Below are 20951 nucleotides of genomic sequence, written 5' to 3'. Positions count from 1 at the left end.
TCTGGGCGAGGAACCCACCTGCCAACAAAACAGGGAGATGGCAGAGGGGGGAAAAAAACGTGTCAGGGGGACAATATTGGGGGAACGTTGGGCAAATGTCCTCCGGAGGCCCTGGTGTTAGCAGCAAACAAAGATCTGGGTTTTAAAAGCAGACCTTTTTAAAAAAAAAATCAGCACGCTCTTACTTCATGTAAATCACCCATTAAGCACATCACGTCTGATTTCAAGCTTTAATGGATGCTCGATTTTTAATTACACACCAACGCGATAGAAACATTAAATATAGCCTTCAAGATGGTGGACCACAGCCAGCAAGTCTTCAGCGAGAGATTTTTGCACATTTATGTATTTTAGTCCCTATTTGGAGTTCCTCCATAATTAATAAGCCTTAATTGGCTCTGTTGGACATGCCAGCAAACTGAGGCCAGATTGAGAATTCCTTTTAACTTGATTGTAATGGAGAGTGGGGCGCAATTCAAATAATGGATTTTTAATAGATTCCACTGACACACTCAAGTGTGAAGGACTAATTTGCCCAAACCTCGTGTCAAGCTCTCAAAAGTAAGAGTGGAAGGAGGTGGAGTGGGAGTTTTCGGACGCCCTTCTTGCGTTTGGTTCGCCGTCCTTTCACTCCAGCTCTCTTGTCACCGCTGCGTCGCTCCTTCCTCCCCCCCATCTTTTTGTTTTCAGCCTCCGGTTGAGTAGTTCGAGCACCCTCTGCTTTCCCTCTCTCTGCGTCGCCCTGTCTTTCCTCTCATCCATCAGCTCCTAACTGTCCGGCATCTCTATTTGCACCTTCCCTGGCAGCAGCTCGTCTCTGGTTTCTCTTCCTTTCTCCATCTGTCCGCCTTTTTTCTCTGTCGTTCTCACGCCGCCACTGCGAGGTCTGAGAGGTCATTCCCCGCCATGTGAGGTGTGATAGGTGATAAGCAATTCTGCCTGTGCTGCTGTTCACTTTCAGCTCCGGCTGGGCTGCATGTTTGTGTGTGGGTATATCTATACATATATATGTGTGTGTGTGTGTGTGTGTGTGTGTGTGTGTGTGTGTAAAAGCGGTGTATACTACAGTGAGAATGGCAGTTTTATCTAGCACAGATAGAGATGAGCAGTATCACGACACATTAAGGCACATGTAGCCGAGGCTACATGGTAACACTCAGGCACACATGCATGCAATCAAAGGTACCGGATGTTGGCATGTGCTGACAAGACACCCACACACACAGCACACACCCACACACACACATACCTATAGCCGAACAAATAACATCAGGGGAAGGTGTAAAAGAGGGGGAGAAACGGAGAGAGCACTGAGGGCAGGAGGAGGGAGATTTGGCCAGTGTTTTGTGGCCATGCAGCAGCAGATAGAGAAGGGATAGGGTATCACTCCCTAACCCCAAACACATTTACAGCTGACACCATGATTAATGAGTCTGGTGCCGTGCTACAGGGCCTGTTCCTGGGCCCATTAGACTCCCACACCCACCCCTCTCCCAACTGCCCAGCTACCTCTACAACCACCTCCCCCTCCACGGCAATGCTGGACCCCTTCCATCTGGACAGAAACCCACCTGGGGATAAGCCAGGATGGGACGTGCGGACGATGCTCAAAAATATGCATTTATCTGAGAATATTGTGAAATCTTTGTAAAATGTCCGCACAGAAGCATTAAGATACACACTAGTGCGCAGGCGTGTGAGTAAAAACAGGCTTGTCCCTACGCTCACCTTTCTCCAAAGTCACCCAGAACTGCACTTTGTGGTGATTTATTGCTACATTTTTCGAGGGAGACAGCAGAAATGACTGCCCTTTTAGAATATAATAGTAATTGTATGTGTGTGAGCTAAGCATTATTGCAATTTCCAGAAGCAATTTCACCTGCGCAAAACACTTTCCTCCCCTCATTTGAAACACATTCTGTAAAAATGAATCCTTGACATACATTTGGTGACCACGCCCTCCAGGTGAATGATGTTGGGGTGGTCGAACTGGCCCATGATGCTGGCCTCGGACAGGAAGTCCCTCCTCTGCTTGTCTGTATAGCCAGCCTTCAGAGTCTTTATGGCCACGCAGATCTCCCTCTTGCCGGGCATCTTCAGGCGTCCACTGCAGACCTCTCCAAATTCCCCTGAAACAACAGCAACAACAGCAAAAAAAAAAAAACAGATGAAAATGTGAAGCGCTGATACACGAGCACTCTGATCCACAGACTATAAATCAAATCAAAAAGAGTGTGCCCCTACACGTCTGTTTGTGTGTGTGTGTGTCTGTAGGTTAGAAAGGTTCCACTTTAAACATTGATCAGGGTCTCTAATCCTTTACTCCCCCTCCTCCCTCCACCCACTGGAGCAGAGAGAGGGGGAAATGGATATTGATTCTTTCTCTTTATTATTTTGTCATTGGATGACTTTTCTCTGGCCCAAGGAATAGCATGGACAACGTATTTAGCCACTGTTGATTTTTTTTTTAACTTGTTGACCTCTCTAGAGCCAGAAGCCACATGTTAAAGTCTGGGAAAACAATGGATTTTAATCTCAAAGAGGCCACAAAAAGTCCACATATCACAGAGAAAGGTGTGTTTGTATGAAACAAATACAAAATGTGATCTTTTTCCAATAGGTATTCATGCATGTAATGTAGGAAAAAAAAATCTCCTCACCAATGCCAATCACTTTCTCAATCTTGATACAGGAGGCATCGATCTCTTTGGCGAACTCACGGACGGCCTGGTTGGGGTCCTCATAGGTAAAGGGGTCAACATATATTCTCACTCCTGGGGAACGAAGTTTGAAAAAAAAGGAAGCAAAGAGAGAAGGAAGTTAAAAAAAAAAGTGAAGGTTAATTTATTCCGACTACTACTCTCCATCTGTTCTTTATTTCCATCGTGCTGCAGGCTACGCTGCCTTCCTCTATGGATCCTCTCCTCCTCCTCCTCCTCCTTTCTTCTCTCCATACCTCGCTTCACACACTGACTCCAGCGCTTTTCATGTCACTATGGCTGACTCCGATGAAGATGGAGCTCATTAACTTGAAATTTTTGTGGCACACAAATAACAATGCTGATGACTTGATAATGAGGTGTTTGGAGCATGTTGGGTTGCAAGTACATTAACTTCAAAACGGTTTGTTTTTCCTCCCATTTTATGGGCTTCATTTGTGCACACGAGCATACCTGACAGCAATAATGTTTTACAATTATAAGGTCTGTAGGCGGAGTGTTAACTATGAGTTACCTTGATGTAAGTGCTTCTCTTCATCAGAGTCCTGCTTGGCTTTGCTGTATTTACTCCTTCTAGGGGGCAAAGAAAAGCAGAATGATCACTCATGGCAGGGAATCAAGCTTCAAATCTCAGGAAGTTAGAACACAATTATATCTTATACATATAAGATGAGATATGGATATTCCTTTTTTAATATAATTAAACAATGCTCATCACAAGGACTTTAATTGTCTGTGGGTTCTCAATCATCCAGTTCATGTGTCTTTTGCCCCAAGTCCACTTGCTTTCTTTTTTCAAGCTCTTAAGAAAGATGATTTAAAATATCATGTTATGATAAAACCTTTAAAAATAGTTAAAACCTTTTGCAAGCTAATTTTCTTGCTTATGTGTGGCACATGTATGTCTGTAAAGTAAATATTTTGCCCCCAGTTGGCTGGAAAAAGGGGCATGTGTGTGTTTTTGATTGGCTACCAGACTTCCTCAAACAAAAGACGTTACTTCTTAGCTCTTCCTCCATATTTCAGGGAAATTCATCTATAGCTCTCAGAATAAATCTATGGGGCCAACATGAACCTGTGTCCCCATTAAAGGAAGGGTTTCAGGTGACTAGTTACTAAAGAAATCCTCGTGAGGTGACAAAAACAATGCTGGAAATCAAACCGTAATCTTTATGTTCATATTGTACACGTGGACTACTTTTTCCATTTTCTGACCCTGTTACCTGAGATTTTGACCATGCTTAAAGATGATAATCCACAATTGTAGACGTAAATATAGCACAAATATATACCGATACCCTTTAAGACTGTGTAATAATAATACAGTCTTATTAGTATTATGCAAAAACTAAATGATTACTTCATAAAATACATATCAGTGCAACAATAATAGTAATAATCCAAATAAATACTATAAGTGTCTTTAGTTTAGATGTTTGTTGATAACAGTTTTACTTCGATATATTTTTTGCATCAAAGTCAAGTGAGAAATCTTCCAACATTGAAGCTTCCTGAAGGGCACTGAGCGTATAACAACAACATGGAGCAGAGAAGCTGAACGAATATAAAAGCTATAAATCAATTCTAGAGAAGATGCACTTAAATCCCTGCGAATCCCTCAGGCTGCCTGACACCTGTGCTTATTACTGACGTGTTAAGGTCAGTGGTGGAAATGACCAGATGTGCGAGACATTGTCCTCTTCTACGGCTGTGTAATGATGGTAAACGGCTACGTGATTACAGTCCCTCCCCACAATCACAGGATGAACGCGGCAGCACAATGACAGTGGCCGTCACATGCATATAAAAAAGCCTGAGACAACCACCTGCTTGGCTGCAGAGAGAGGCAATCACATGGAAAAGAGAGCACACACACACACACACACACACACACACACACAATCAACAGCCCCCTTGACTCCCTATCATTCACAGCACCAATACACACATGCAAACAGTGATTTGGTCAATTCAAGAATCAACACACAAGCCATTGACACCCCCCTCCCCCCACTGCCACACCACACGCACACAAAACGTTATTTTTTTTCCACAGGATGCACGCACTCGCACCCCTAACACATATGGAAGCGCACACAAACACATGCAGAGAGTGTGTGTGGTTTTACACCCTGAGGTGAGGCAGCCCCATCTGCATGTAATCCCATCTGTGTGATGGTGCTTTGTCCTGCTCGCTGGTTAACACCCTGAGATTGGGTCACTGCAAATCCACCTGATGCCTCTCAGCCTCGTCCTCGCTCTATTCTATCTCCTACTTTTTCCCGCTTATCTCATTGTCCACCCTCCCGTCGCTCTCTCATTCTCGTCGCGGCGGTCAGCAAGGTGCAGCAGGAGAAAATAACTAGTGGCAGGATTACAGCCACTAGCTGAGAGATAGTGGGAGAGGGACGGGGTGGAGTGGAGGCGGGTGGGACTATGCGAAGGGAGCGGGCTGGATGCAGAGGACAGGGAGCGAAGGGTCGCTGATTGCATCCCTTCAGCTGTCGGAGCTGTCAATCACATCTCCGGTGTGGCGAGTCATCACTCAGCCGACGTGAGCGAGTTGCACTAGCTGTCTGGGAGTGTTAGTGTGTGTATGTGTGTGCTCTTTTGAGTGACTTCCATTTCCTGACGGCACTAAGTAAGACATCCCTCATCTGTGTGCCGAGAAAGAGAGATAGACAGAAAGCAGAAGGGACAGAGTTCGATGGAAGGGCGGGGGTGGGTAGCAAAGCTCACCGTCGGCTGATGACGAAAGCACTGATGAGGATGATGAGCAGAACCACGCTGCCCACCACTGACACCAGCAACACTGTGGAGTTGGCCCCGTCGCCGATAATGGGAGCTGGGACTATCGGAGAGAGGAGAGAAAAAAGGTTGGCGAGAAACAACAAAAAAAAGAGCAAAGTAACTCGATACCCCTCATCCCTCCGCCTCCTCCTGTCCCCACGCAGTGTTTGCTCGCTCTCCCTCCATTTTACTATTCTGATCATAAAGTCCACTGTTTCGCATGCTTCATTGAGAGACAATGACAGCCCATTAGGATGTGTGCTTGACCGTGTCATTATCATGCACTGCTGTCTCTATCTGCATTACAAAAGGGACACCTGGGCTTCTAGTGGATCTCTCTAGCCCTCTGTGTCATCAGTAACGGGAAACATTATGTGGAAATATATTCACTGGACCAAAAGCTGAATGCTAAGAAAACACAGAAAGCTGAGATTAGATTTAATAGGCCACATATTATTATTGGAGTGATGGTGCTGTTTACCACTACTTACAAGCTACTCGGGTGCATAACAACTGTTTTGTGTGTCACCCGTTGGCACACAGACCATCATCTTAGAGGCCAAGTCCACCATAAACAGAAGCTCTAGCAGGTGGACGGCTGGTTTATGTACCGTGCTGTCAGACTGGAGAGATTACTACTCAGTTATTTATCGTCACAAAGTATGTACGATATGTATTGTTATAGACGTGCCCAACTCGTGCCCCTTTCACCACCACAAATGCAGTCTGATGCCAAATTTTTGCTTCAGTGAGAAATCTGTGTCGTAACTTTAATCAGAGACCCTTCTTAACCCTGCACCAAAACCTTCCACGCCAATGAGAGTCGTTGCAGGCCGGTTGCGTGTAGTTACATTTCTCTGGAGGTGCACGTCAGGTTACGTAGAAGGTTGTGGCCTCAGGGTTAAGAGGAGTTCCTGGTTATGCAGATTTCAAGTTGAAGCACAAGTCGGGCATTAGTCAGTAGTAAAATTCTTCCTGAAAAAACAGACTTTCATTTACATCTTGCACAGTTTTCCTCGTTCATTTCCCCTCAAAGGAGTTTTATAAGGTCATGTTATTCCACTCTGTCTTATAGCATTTGATTTATTTTGTAACAGATTTTCCCAAGTTTTTTTTTTTTGCTACTCAGTATCAAATGGAAATCTTTGGAAACTGTGGGATCTCCACTAGAATTTCAAATAAACTTCTCAGGGTCTGAACAAGTTTTGGCTGCACTCTATATCACTGTAGTAAGTAACCCACTAGTGGGTTAGTGAGGTTTGAGAGGCTAATCTGAAATTGTGATCAGAGTCCACCTACACAGGCGCTGTTGCTCCGGTTATCACAGGGTTTGTGTGCCTTAGACTCTGGTAGAGAAATGAATACATTTATTTTGGCTTGAAACTGATTCAATTAAAGAGTTCTGGCGAGCAGTGAGAATTATCTAGCAGCAGCTTCTGACTGAAAACGCCACAAATGGTGCCATTCTTCAAAGCTTCATACAGTTTAAACATCAGCTGGCACGTCTACTGAGGCTGATACTCAGACGTGAATAATGGAAGATATTCAAGTTGCCAGTCAGGTGCCGGAGGACAATATCATTTATCTTTTATAGACAACAGCAATTTTGATTAATGACTCTCCAATGAAAGAGACAAACTTGTAAGAGATGCTATCATTGTAGGAATTTTTCAGACACTGCCATGGCGGAGCTGGAATCAGGCCTCTCTTGGCTCTGCAGGGAGAAGAAGACGAAGATGAACAGGCAGTGTGACTTAGCTCACCCGAGTTGGTCATGAACTCAAACGGGCCGCTGAATTCTCCGTAGCCGGCCGCTGTGCGAGCCCGCACATGGAAAACATAGGAGGTGAGGGGGGTGAGGCCCTTGATGTCGGTGCTCCTTGATGAGGTTTTTATGATGCGGTAGCTTCTTTCATTCTGGTCCTACAGCGGGACAGGAAAAAAAAGAAAGAACACAATACAACTTATTCAGAGGCTGCTTTTGCTTTGACGGTTCAGCAGAAACAAAATCTCTCGCACCGTCCCTCACCTTCTCGTAGTACTTGACCTCATACTCCAGAATGACCCCGTTGGCTTTTTCCGGTGGCTGCCAGGCCAGGGAAATGGTGTGTCTTGTGATATCCTTGGCCTGGATGGAAGTCACTGGAGAGGGAGCTGGTGAGACGATCAAAGAAAGAGGAAACAGAAGAGAAAAAATATGTTTAGCTGTTGTTTTCACCCTTGGAGACATTGAGTCTGTTCTGTCCCACGCGTTCTCCTGCTCATGCTGAGAAAGTCAAACAAGCCACGAGGCAATCGCTTCCACTTCTCTTTAGCTTGGCTGTCATTCAGAATCAGGGGTCTTGCGAAACCGTGCGGCCACACAGTTGATTTGACAGAAGGAGCGTGAACTAAACGTTGGCGTCTATAGAACCGATACAAGCTCTCCCGTGACACGAGCGTCTCAGGCACTTTTCTCAACCGCAAAGTATATGAATAAAATCAAATGGGCTCGACACCTTTGCATTTTTTTTGTCTTTAAGAGAGCAAATCAATTGGTTTTCATTAAAGCTCCAGAGAGCGATCTTATCTCGAGCCTTTTCTGCAGCAGCTGATAATGAGGCCATATTTCAAGCAGCCGTGCTATCTGTGTTCAGACGCCTTTAACACGTGAAGGTTAAAGCACAGATAATGGCTTATGCTCGCCCCCTCCCTCCAAGTGCGTCGCCGCTGCACAAATCAAACCTCTATCTCCGGGGAGTGTGACAACACGTAAATTGGGTCATACACGCTCACGACTTTACGAAGAGAAAATCCATAGGTGTAGGAGAGATAGAGTTGTAAACAGAGGAACAACTCGTGTAAGGACTGAGTTTTGGGAGATATAGCAGTGCAGTCACGAGATGATAGAATAAAGCTCCACAGATAAACACAGACAAAAAGACCAAAATAAAACCATGATGGATTTATCATCAGCAAAGTTCCTGTAAAGTAGAGGGAAAAATGCAAATACTTGTGATACTTGTGTCAGTTAAAATGCTTGCTTTTGGTTTTGGCCCCTGATTGCAAAAACCAAACGTCACATATTCTAATAACACGGCGTTAGGGTTAGGACTCAGGGCACCGAGACCACAGAGGGTTAAATAATACTCCCAACAACCTCGCCCACAGAGTCAGAACAAAGCACCACATAGACAAACATTCCCACTAACGCCCAGGTAACACATTTTTTTTATGGTATCTGCTCTTACGACTCCAAACGGAGCAGATCTTTGACCTCTGCCCCTCGCTGATTACTGTAACCTTACTCGTTCCAGACCATCTGCCTTTTAAAAAATTACAGTGGGGATGATTAATGAGGGGTTCACAGTCCACCGATTATGATTGGATTATCTATGACATTATATACATTCTCATCACTTTGAGCGGGGGCTCCAGGGAGCCTAGCCCACAAGCTAATGCTAACAAAACCCTGCTTTTAGCTGGGGGATTGAGTTCAAACAGGCCTGGAATTCAAGCACCAACCAAGGGATTGAGTTTCATTGGGGTGAAGAAGCGACAGGGGGAGATGGGGGAGGGGAGGGGGAGGCAGAGGGCTTGCGACTGGTGGGGGTCGACTGTGATGGAGAGGGATGGGATTGCAGACATCTCTTAGTAAATAGATTAACCCAAGGTTGTGTCATCCTGTTGGCCTAATGTGTTGCGTCTCCCTTAAACAATTACACGGCGGCCATTTGTAGCCCTCCGATCAATCTTAGCCGGCAGCAAGAGCCAATTTGAAGGCCCTCCTGGGGCCGACTGAGGATGCTCCAACTCCGAAAGGAAAACCCCCGAGGAGGTCACGGGCCTTCATTCCCTGGAGGTAATCCACACATCCATCTTCCCCTCCGAAGATGACAGATATGGCGATTTAATCGTGTTCTGCTGCTCCTGTTGCGTTTTTATTTTCCTCTCGACTAATGTGAGGATAAAGATGACAGATTTTCTGAGTGATCCCTTCTAATGGACACGACCAGGCAGCTCGGCTCACACACAGAAGAAGAGATCCATTAAGGTCTCTTTAAAAAAACTACAAAAACAAAAAACCTGGTAAAATAAAAAACAAAACTGTGCACAAATGCATACAGACAAATCGTGCACAGCTAAACTTGAGATCCTAAAATTGAAACATTCACCTGAGGCACAGCGTGCTAGACTTGCTGGCACCTCTGTAGATGAATTTAAATATGTGGGACAGATCTGTAATTTCTTACCGCCCCCCTCTGAACGCGTGGGCTAAACACGCCGGTGGAATAATAAGTGTTAGACGCAATGAATATTCAGATCTTATTTCAGAATTGTGCTCTCTCTCAAAAAAAATGCTTTGCAACACACACAGACACACACACACAGACATACACACACAGACATACACATCCCGGCAACACAAAGGAACTCATTATACAAACAGAAAGATAGAAATTCACATAGAAAAACACACACCTAGCCCCATTATCTCACACAGCTCAGACAGCAAAAAAAAAAAAAACTCAATCACTGTGAACATGCATAAATTATAATCGGTAAAAACCTGGCAGAGGCACACAGAGTTCAGGGTTTGGTTTGAAAAATAACCTTCCCTGCAGAATAGCGGATTTTTATTTTTTATTTTCTTCTTTCTCCTTTTCCAGCTCGTTGAGCGAGCTCATCACGGAGTATTTGTGCAGCGAGGAGCATCTGCGGTGGAGGATTTGCGCGAATACGCGGCCGATTACAGTTTGACATTAAAACAGACAGGGGCTGCACATGTGGTTGCCAGATTGGAGCCTGGTTGCCAGATTTGAGTCACTCTTTTTTTCTTTTCTTTTTTTTTCTTTGCCTTCGCCGCCAAGGAGAAAGAGTCGAGGAGGGAGCCATTTTTCAGGGTGTTGGGAGAAAATGGCTCCTGCTTACAAGATTCCCTCCTCGCCCCCTCCACCTATCTAGAGTCAGCCTCCACCTCCCGAGAACACATTTCCACATGTATGCCGGCCCATTTGTTGCCAGAGCGATGGAAACACACACACGCACTGATGGAAGTGCCCACACACACGCACGCACACAATCCTTATGCATGAATTCACTTTTAGCCACCTGAAGTATTTTGTATCAGGACACCCCCTCCCTCTTTCACACACAAACACACATCGACATATAGAGCGCTCGATCTTATAAAAGGGGAAGAAAACATCCATTGACAGCCAGGGGTCAGTTCAAAGCTTGGACATCTCACCCTCCCCATCCCCATTTCCCTCGCTTTCCTCCTGTAGCCCGGGTGAAAGGGTTACACCCCGCCTGATTTACGACAGTGGAATTGTTCGTGGTGACACATGGAATCTGACCTTCTTGTACGCGCATAAATACATGCCTGGCCACAGACACACACACGCACATTAAGCGGCACTGCTCATTTTTATCTGACGGAATTCATTTTTCTCCACTGCACCTTCCTACACTTTCCTCTCGTGCCGAAAAAAAAAAATCCAGATCCTTTCCAACCTGCCTAACTCACTTCTTCCTCCCTAGCCGAAATTTGAACTTTAATGGGGCGGGGAGGTGGCGGGGGTGTCTTTTCCACAGCACTTATAAATCCTAATAAATCTATCATAATAAATGTGTAATCCTCGGTGTCTGGATGAGGGGAGGCGATACAGAGAGAGGGACAGCCACAGATGACTGGCTGGATTACCAGCGGCTGAAACCAGAGCTTCTAAAGCCCCTACCGAGCATTAGCAGGAAGAAATCCAATCAGTCTGGAGCTATTCTCTTTTAACACACACACACACACACACACACACAAATTATAAGAGACACACACACACACACACGGATACACGCACAGACACACAGAGGACATTGTTTAAGAAGCAAATGTAGATCATCTGCATTCATGCAAGCATCTCTGCAAAACATTTTTTTACTTCTCACCATGCATGCAGTCAGTGCTGCACATGTGCAAGTACACGCACACACACACACACACTATAATAGAGCTTCCAGCTGCAGCTTCATATAACTAATCCTGGCGAACATTTGTGAAACATGCACCAGTGACGAGCCAAAGGCAACATCATCCGTATCTTACAACTTCAAGTCAGCACATTAGCCTCCAGCAACCTTAGGGGGCTCTGTGTGTGTGTGTGTGTGTGTGTGTGTGTGTGTGTGTGTGTGTGTGTGTGTTTGGGACTGAATCTCTGTAAGAAAAAAAAATCTGCATTTTTTTTGTGCAACTGTGCATCAGCATGGTCACGCTGACATGCTATTATGAGCCTTCAGCCCGGACTCCAGGGTGTGCTGCATTACAGCTCCCACATAGGCCTTTCTGGCAGTACTCGCAGCTCTCCCACAGGCAGTACATCCATTCATCTCTATCTTCCTGACCCCGGCTGATAAATCAAGCCACTGTGTCCTTAAATTGCCAGTCCAAGCCCTATTGAAGATATTCGCTTTTCCCAGGGATGGAAATTAGCGATAAAAGAAGACACAAAAAGGCACTTAGCTTGCCACCCAAGAGCAGAGCAGTAAAGCAGACCAAGGTAATGATCGTCTATAAGCGGAGGATAGACGGGAGGGATGAAGAGAAAAGACCCGGGTCATAAAATCCATTTACACAACAACTGGTCACAAAATGGCTAAATGACGAAATAACGGGAGGCTTTGAATACAGCATGGAAGCTGGGGGGCTCTTCTCCTGCTCAGAAGGGGAGCCTGTGGTTGTATTCTATGACAATAATTACACACACAGGCACCCAGGCACATGTAATCCAGCAGAATTTGTAATGAATCCTCCCCAGATCAATACCACTCATCTAATTCATTAGTTTGGGTGCTAAATATAGCACGGTGCCCCCATCGTCAGCCCTGGCTTCTTATGCCTAATTATGCAAAACTCCAGTGAAATATTGCATAAAATCATTTCCCTCTGCTGAAAATCCATCAGCATCCTCCTCAGTAATCACCCAACCTACCCCCCAATTATTCACAACTTTAATAAACATGTTTTTGACATGCCCCCCAAAAAGTACTTTCAAGCATTCAGTCAAATGAACCCGTGCTCTGTATCATACATGAGCCAGCACACTCTGTTAACATAAACTCTCACACAGTGTGAGAGTGTATGTTTTGTGATCTCCTGCAAAACCAGAAGACCCCCCTGAACTCACTAAAGTAAGCAAGCGTAAGGAGGGTTTGGAATATATGTTAATAAGTGATTAAACAGATGTTTGATGATTATGGGGTCACAGAAAACCATGTTAGGATCGGCTGAATCAGCTCCCATCGTCTTACCGGCCTGGTTGGTGGTGACGGTCACTGACGTGGCCTGCTCAGGCCCTGGGCTCTGAGGTGAGACTCCATTCACCGCCCACACCTCAAAGGTGTAGTTGGTGTGGGCCTGTAGCTCGTTGATGGACACCCTGGTTCCCTTCAGGCTCAGCTGCTGTGGGCTGAAGTGGATTCCATTTCCGCAGGGTTGACAGCGCCGGCCGTCAGAACCGCAGCGCTTACACACTACGTTGTATGTCAAGTCCTGGCGACCCCCAGAGCTCCGGGGTGGGCTCCACTCCAGGTTTACGGAGGTTTCGTTCACATTGGAGATGAGATGCACAGGCGCCGACGGAGGGCCTGCAGAGGGAGGGAGGAGAGCTGGCATTGTAAAAAGCAGCATGCCAAATGCTAAAAAAGCACACAGATGCAATAACATTGACTTGTGGTTACTGAAATTGAGAAGAAATCCATAATACAAGCAGCCACGTTTTCACGATTCTGTCTTTTACTGTCCTTTATTCTGTCAGTTACTTTTACAGTAACTGCTAAGCTGTTAGCTACTCATGTGTTAGCGGTGCTTTGTGGTGAAATATGCAGTTTAATTGAGCTTGAGTTTAGCCAGCTTTTGTTTAGAACATATTTTTGTAATGATTTAAACAGCAATCTGTAGGTTTAAGAAGTAGCTTCAGTAACGTGTTAAGTAATTATAAGCTAATTAGCTGTGTGCTCATGTTGCTTATGCTAATAAGCTATCTAAAGCGGCAGTGGTTAGCGTATGGTTTAAAGCAGCGGGGTTTCTGCCAATTTATTGCAAGATGGACACAATTTCAAACCCAACCCCCACCCCCACTACTGACTCTTTTCAAAGACTGTTAAATGAGCTAAACGTAGCACATTCAGCTAGTGTTCCCGTTAATCATTTTTTGTTTTTACACATATAAACAGGCCCGTTCAGCCAGTGTTGCCAACTCCTCAGTAAGTAAAATCGCTATTGGCTGTCCTAAAAGTTGCTAGAAGTCACTAAATGACGTCATCGCCCAGTTTGCATACTTGGTCATGCCTGTGAAATTGTAACAGACCCTGTAGGAGAGAGAAATAACATTGTTAAAGAGACATAGTGAGTAAAAAAAAATCATCCTAAAAGCATTTAGAATATATTTAGAACTAGAAATTAAATTTCTTTTAGCAATTATTGGGTTTTTTTATGTCACAATTCCAACCCTCCTTCTTTATCTGGACTTGGGACCGGCAAAAGTGACATGAAATAGGCCCTCTGGCAGAGTTAGCTAGTAGGGTAGTAGTTAGGGGTGAATATCTCCTATGTGCTTTCACGTCAAAAAGTCGTCATAAGTCTCCAATAACACCAGAAAAAAGTAGCCAGATTTGTCGCTAGTCACTTTTTAGAAAAAAGTTGTTAAGGGGGGTCTGAAAACTTGCTAAATATAGCGACAAAGTCGCTAAGTTGGCAATACTGTGTTCAGCATCCATCTACTAATGTTCACAACACACAAAAAAAGAATTCTTGGAACAACTTAATTATGTTATGTAATAATTATGTCAACTGGTAAAACATGATGAATTAACTTGAGTTAATAAGGCAGACTAAGCCTACAGATTTAAGATACACACAATGCACAATAGGTGAACCTTAACTTGCAAGGTTTTACTTCAGTAAAAATAACACGTTAAAGGAACAGGCTGTCATCATATTCACCAAACCGCAAAAAAACATCAAGGTCTGAAATTAACTGAGATCTGGACAGTTGTCATAATCCTCATGAATACCTGTGGCAATTAATCCTCTCTATACATAAGTTGTGAATTTGTAATTGACTGGGTTCTCCGTTTATTGGGAGCTGAGGCTTCTTGAGTTACCTTTTAATGTCCTGTCCATTACAGAATGGGAGGATCCAGTTTCACAGTTAATTCAGAATGCTAACAGAAATGCAATAGGCCAACAGACTTTCTTTAAGATTCCTGTCGAATCAGCTGGAAAGTGGTGGGATGCCTGAGCCCACTGCTAACAGTGGGACTTTATGGCAGTCAGTGAATAACTTTAAACAAAGTTTGCTTTGGAGCCTGTTATTTAATCCCTGCTTTGATATAAAAAGCCACATGCTGTAGTTTTATATGGAAGCAGCTCTGCAGCTATGTGACAAACTTCCTGGCACATCAATCCCAATTTACATGTCAGCTCCGTTGTAATTAGTGTATTTTTTTGCGTTGTTTTCAAACATAAGCGGCGGTAATTGACTTAACTCTCACTTTCTCTCTCCCCATGTCTCTATTTTCCCTGTCTCACTGCTCTCCACTCTCTCTCTCCCTCTGACTAATGAAGCGCACGCGAGCTGGCTGGGGGGATCGATGCAGGGTGAAATATGAAAGCTAGTCAGTCCGCAGACGAATCATTTCACAACGGAAATTAATTATCAGTGTTATTTTTGGAGAAGGAGAATGGCAATGAATGATTTCACAGAGACACCAAGAGCAGCGGAGGGAGGACCGCGTGTGGGGCTGTGCACGCACGGTCGCCCGAGGAGGAAGAAGCGCGCTCTGAGTGTCAGCGTATTAATGGAGACGAGTAACTGTGCGCTAGGAAGGCGCTTGGCTGTGCGTGTATGGACACGACTCCAGCGTTATTCTGGCAGATAGCGGTAAATTCGCAAATGCTGAGGGGAGGCAGAGGCTGAGAGGAAGGAGATGGAGAAGACAAACACCGTCTGTTCACCCAGAAAGCAAAAGAAAAAAACCTGATTAGTATGTAAGGAGCAGGTCTGGAGGGTTGGATACAAGGAGGGAGAGCAAATAATGAGCGTGGCTGGTAAGGAGAGGTATCTGTTTAACTGCCCAGTACACGAGCGTTGAGATGAAAGGATGCAGAATGGACTGCGCTAATAGCACCACCGCTCAGCCTCCCCTTACCAAGTGTAGCCCTCCATGAAAATCTATTAATACATTCCCATTAAAAATCATGATAAGGACTCATCCACCATCCTTTGCCCCTGCCTTTTCATCTCCTCGCCCACTTTTCCTCATTTGCTCTTTCACCTTATTCCCCACATCTGCTGCCCAGACAATGGGAACAAGTTACAGATGGGATTTCTAATTTAAGGTGCCCACTCAAAGCGTTATCACAATAGCGGCTTTGTCAGTGAGCTAGGTTTAACTCACACCTACTACCTTTACACCAATTCTTGACACACTATCTGAGATACTGGGCTCTTATCTGGACTTCAGGTGTCATAAACATAACAGGACAAAGGTGGCTGATCATTTGCACAGCAGTGCTACGCTGTTAAATTAATAATTGAAATGTTATGGAAACACACACGCAGCTCCATTACCTCAAAACTATAAAACTAGACATCCTTATGTTAGCTGAGTTTTCTTTAGCTTTTCATATAAGAGACAGCTAAAAAAAAAAAAAACTCACAAGGAAAAATTTTCGCTTGTGTATGTATTGAACAATTATATATACTGTGCTGATGAAAGGGTGTTAGACAGAACTAATCCTTCAAACATGATTCAAACCCCAAAATCAGCTCCCTGGTAAAAATGTACAAACTGAGAAATATAGATCATATTATCATCCAAACTCATTTGTATTTGCTTTGCTTTTTTAAACAAATTTGTGGGATTTATCTTTTTCTAACCAAGCTGGATTTTTCAGATTTTTGAATGAGACAAACAGATCTGACCAATCAGACCACTGCATTTAGGAACAAGCGCACTCGCAGCATTGAATATCCAAATATTAAAATAATCCGGTTTACCTCAGAAACACAATTAGACGCTGTTCCGGGTCAATCGACTCTCTGAAATGATTACTCGGTCTCCTCAGATGTGGTCCCAACTCTGCCAGCAAGAGCTCAAACTGTCCCACTGACTTCCCAATATGTGTACAAAAGCAGTCGGGATACAGTTTCAACTCCTGGATCAAACAATAAAATTCTCCCTGCTGCTGCTTGCGAGAATCGTTTTTTTCCTTTTCTTTTGTAGAAACATCAGTACCAGCTCATCATTGCTTGACGTCAATTCAATTTTTTTCGTAGTGCATTTTCGTAGGACAAATGTTTCGAAAAAATTCAGTTCTTGGTGTGTACGTTATAAAACAAGCTTGCATCCAAAAAGTTTGGAATTTCAATTTTTTGAAAAGTAGCGATTTTTCGGTGTGTAAAGGTCTTTAGGGGCAGGATGTCCATTGACAGGAGAATGTGTATAATCATCCCAGAAAGAATTTTTTGTTCTGCTAATACAAACCTAACAACTGCACTATGTAGCTTTGCTTTTATAAACAAATAAAAATAAAATCTAAATCTTAAATACCATATCAGTATTCTTCCTTGCAAACACACACACACACACACGCAAACTACATTTGCCTGTACCTGTCGCTCTCCCAGAAGGCACCATTGGGAACAAGGGAGCGTGGGAGAGCCGTCGGCTGTGACTGACACCCGGTAATTAATCCTGGGAGAAAGAATGGCAGGGGGAGACGGGAGCTCATGCTCGCACAACCTTCATACAACGTTAGCTCAACATGGCCTCAAAATTCACGCTCCTTATGGGAGGAATCCAGGGGGACACTTGGAAAGTTTCTCCTAAAGAAAGTTGGTGATTTCTTTTCCCTCCCTTTCTGTTCGTTTATGGCCTAGCAATTTGCTCAGAGCATTACTTCTTTATTTCCTGCTGCTCTTTCACTTCCATACTCCCCCCCTCCCCACCTTAATCTGTGTTTCTCATTTTTACTCCACTCCCATTCTCCATCTTTCCCCACAGCAAGCTCCCACCCTCTCCACCCCTATCTCTGTCTGTCTGTCTCTTTCTATCAGTAATTGTTAGCCTAGTGCAGCGCAGGACCGAGTTAAAGAGCCGGGCTAAATTGGCCAGAGCTACGACCCTGCTATTACCATCCGGCTGGGATTCATTCAATGCCCCCCTTGAGTCCTCCACAGTCTGCGTTCATTCCTTACTCCGTACCTCCTTCCTCCACAAAACCACCGCTAAGAAAACTGGGGAAAAATCTGAAAAACACATCAAGGGCCAACAGAAACCCCAAAATGGAGAACAACCCCTCCTTATAACCTGAACACAAGCAGAGCAAGCAGCTCCCACGGGTGTCTGTCGCTGGTCCTCATTACTGCTTTGTGTGTGGGTGTATTTATACCCACTCACATGGGTATTTTACCTAGTTTTAATATTGTACACTAAATTGTGTTCGGTGATATCTTCTACCTGATTACTTTATTTAAAAAAAATAATGAAGTGTATGCGTGTATGGATCTCAGTGCTCCAGCTGCAGAGCAAGATCATTTCTATAGAGGTGGCCAGGCTGAGACTATTAGACACTATTACATAGACTGGGGTGGTACAGAAACTGAGGTCCAAATAACCAATTTTTTGGTCACTTTGATCTCTTTTGTCATTTACTTATGAAGGCATGAGTGCTACATATCTCTATATATTATTATGTAATATAAAGTCCTTAAATAATTATTCTTGTTTACGGCTGTAAAGCCTGAAGCATGAAATAATTGCCAGAAAATTCTGGCAATTAGGGTGGCCATAGTAGTGGCCAGTGCCCCCCCTCTGGCAAAACCTTGGTTGCACCCCTGCTGAGAACATAAAAATCTTTCCAAAAAATAAAAATGAAAACAAAAGTAACCACAGCTAAAACCTGTATCCCTGTAACCTGTATGTATGTAACCTGTATGTAACCTGTATGTATGAAAAAGACTAGAGCTCAAGGTTGATGGAACAAAAAAAAAGAAAGAAAAATTAAACCCCAGAATTCTCAAAAAAAATCGTTATAGTACATAAAATCTCCTAAGATGACTATCTGACTAGTAACCAACGTTTCCATTCACATGCAGCGTGCATTAATGGCTGGCCAAAAGAACAGCCCAATGAAAAAGGTGCGGGCACTGAGAGCTAGAATACAGCTGGAGTCGTGCAAATGATGAAACTACAACATCCAGTTTTAATCATAATGTTACTTTGCTAGACTGCAAACTAAGAGAGAGGAAAAGTGTTTTCAATAACCCATACACGCGCACACACGCGCGCACACACACAAAGACATGCTCCCCAATTACCAGAGATGCTGGCTCGTTCCCAGCCTGACCTTCAGCAAAGCAAACTGGGAAATGAATTTAAGAGGCTTTTTTTCTTCATCTGCTCTGTTCGTGACTCTGAGTGGGTTTTTAGAGAAACAGAGAGAGGGAGAGAGAGAAAACAAAATGTGGATGAGTAGGGATGTAAGAGTGACAGCTGTAATTACAGAGCTCTAACATGTGGATGAGATGTGCAAAAAACAAAAAAAAATGTACGGGGAAGGAAAACAGCAGTCGACAGACAGGGTGAGAGTTCAAAGATCAAATGTTGACCGGCTGACGAGGCAGGGCAAAGGTCGCTGAGAGAGTCGGGCTAATGTTCAGTTCCTAACCGCCAAGTTAGGAATGTAGCTGGAATGACAAAGCAGGGTCCTATAAAATCAGTCGAGTAATGAGCTTCGACAGCTGTTACTTGCAGCCGCCGTTGTGAAATGCCGTACTGACTAACGAGACAATGGGGATGACCTCCCTGCTCGTCCATTAAAAGACGGCTAGTAATCCAGTTTATATGAGATGTTGCTGAACAGTGAGGCAGGAGGGTGGATTAGCAGTCTGTTACTTTCATTTATGAATACTTGGGGATTTATCAATATTTGCACTGCAATTGAAAAACAATTCAAATCAGGTGTAAGTGTATTAAAGAATAAACAGCAGGGAATCCTGTTTTTTGTTTTTTTTCAAAAATATGTTTTGGAGCACAGATTCTTTGTTCTTGAACTATCTTGTTTTTTTCAGTGATTCATAATCAGTAGCACTGCACTTATTTTTCTTCTTCTTGTTTTCAACTTTAATTTCTATTACAGGAAGCTGAACGCCCAGGTGGAGATTGTTTGCTGAAAACATTGCATGTCCTCATGCAGCATGAAAAGCATCCAAGCAGAATTCCTGCTAGAATATCAAGCTCTCAAACAGCCTTAAAAAAGCCTACAGCATAGGATTTAAAAAAATTATTTATTTTTCCTAAGGCCTTTATGCATCAAGCTCATTGCCCAAAAAAATGAAATGACCACTTTTTTTAATGCCAATTTCTCATGTAACGTATATACACACTGTAGGTGTTATGTTTTTTGCAAGTAATTTATCCTCACTACGGAAAAAATTAAGTCGACATGCGACAGCGAGCTGGTACTGATGTTTTTGCCCAAGAAAAGGAAGGGGGGGGGTGGACCCGGAAAAATCAAGCTTGATCTGAAAAAAAAAAAGCTGCAAATTCATCCAGCAGAATTACAAATTCATCACTAACAGTAGATGAGTCCGAAAAATATTTTTACCACATGAAATATTTGCACAGATTTTACATGCCCAGTAGATATTTAGACTTTACTAGAACAGCCTTCTATCATTCGCAGTTCAAAATAACCGTCATTTCTCTTATACTGGGGGCTTTGGTGCACTTGCAAATGCTTGTAACTCCATATGTTTGTACTACAAGTCAGAATTTGGACACCTATCCTTAATGTGTGTATTAATATGTCTTTCTTCTGATTGGCTGCTTCTCAGAATCAAAAATTAGCATGGCAGGTGGGCGGAGCTTGTGTGCTGACAGCCATATTAGGGATATCTGCTCATGTGATGTCATACAGAGCCCAGAGTAGAAACTGACCCTTTTGGAGCAGTCTGAAGCCTGAGGTTTGGCTCAAGGGATTTATGTGTTTACACGGCGAGCCGATTATTTGAAACCTCGGTCATGTTTAATGAGCATCCACCATTATAACAGTATGTGTACTTCAGAAAAAGAGGAAAGGCATAATAGGTCCCCTTTAATGGAGTTTTTTGTTAAAGCTCTACATTGTTGTCTGTCCTTCAAATAAAATACCCATTTCACTCCTTTCTATTGCCACTTTATGTGACACATCCAGCCACTGCATAAAAGCTTTTGTACTCGCTGCTCTGAGAAAATACTTTCCTACTTTCATGTTTAATGACAGTTGGAAAATACGTGTAAACTCTGTAGTACTTTGTAGCAAAGTCGAACATTTCCAATTTTACAAATTGCTCACAGTGGTGTATTGCTTTGGATCCTGTATAGATACTATGCTAGAGGGAAATAATTAGGGCTTGGGGG

General features: G+C 43.7%; 1 protein-coding gene across 2 annotated transcripts in view; it reads right to left on the bottom strand.

The window, feature by feature from the left end:
• epha4l (eph receptor A4, like) overlaps positions 1-20951 on the bottom strand; it is a 61584-nt gene that overhangs the window by 11861 nt on the left and 28772 nt on the right. Inside the window, exons 5-11 of one of the 2 annotated variants that reach the window (XM_014334952.2) lie at positions 12795-13130; positions 7540-7664; positions 7274-7433; positions 5460-5571; positions 3235-3290; positions 2661-2774; positions 1944-2129 (exon numbers count right to left, since the gene is read on the bottom strand). In XM_014334952.2, the coding sequence (XP_014190438.1) occupies positions 1944-2129; positions 2661-2774; positions 3235-3290; positions 5460-5571; positions 7274-7433; positions 7540-7664; positions 12795-13130 (1089 nt within the window). Of the gene's footprint in view, positions 1-1943; positions 2130-2660; positions 2775-3234; positions 3294-5459; positions 5572-7273; positions 7434-7539; positions 7665-12794; positions 13131-20951 lie in introns of both variants that reach the window. The other variant, XM_005926627.3, reaches the window with a different exon arrangement.

The sequence above is a fragment of the Haplochromis burtoni genome, unplaced genomic scaffold (genome assembly GCF_018398535.1).
Source record: "Haplochromis burtoni strain Fernald_Lab_line unplaced genomic scaffold, NCSU_Asbu1 Contig_94, whole genome shotgun sequence".
Taxonomy (NCBI): Eukaryota; Metazoa; Chordata; class Actinopteri; order Cichliformes; family Cichlidae; genus Haplochromis; species Haplochromis burtoni.
Note: the sequence above shows the minus strand (reverse complement) of the source record. Positions and strands in the feature narration are given on the sequence as shown.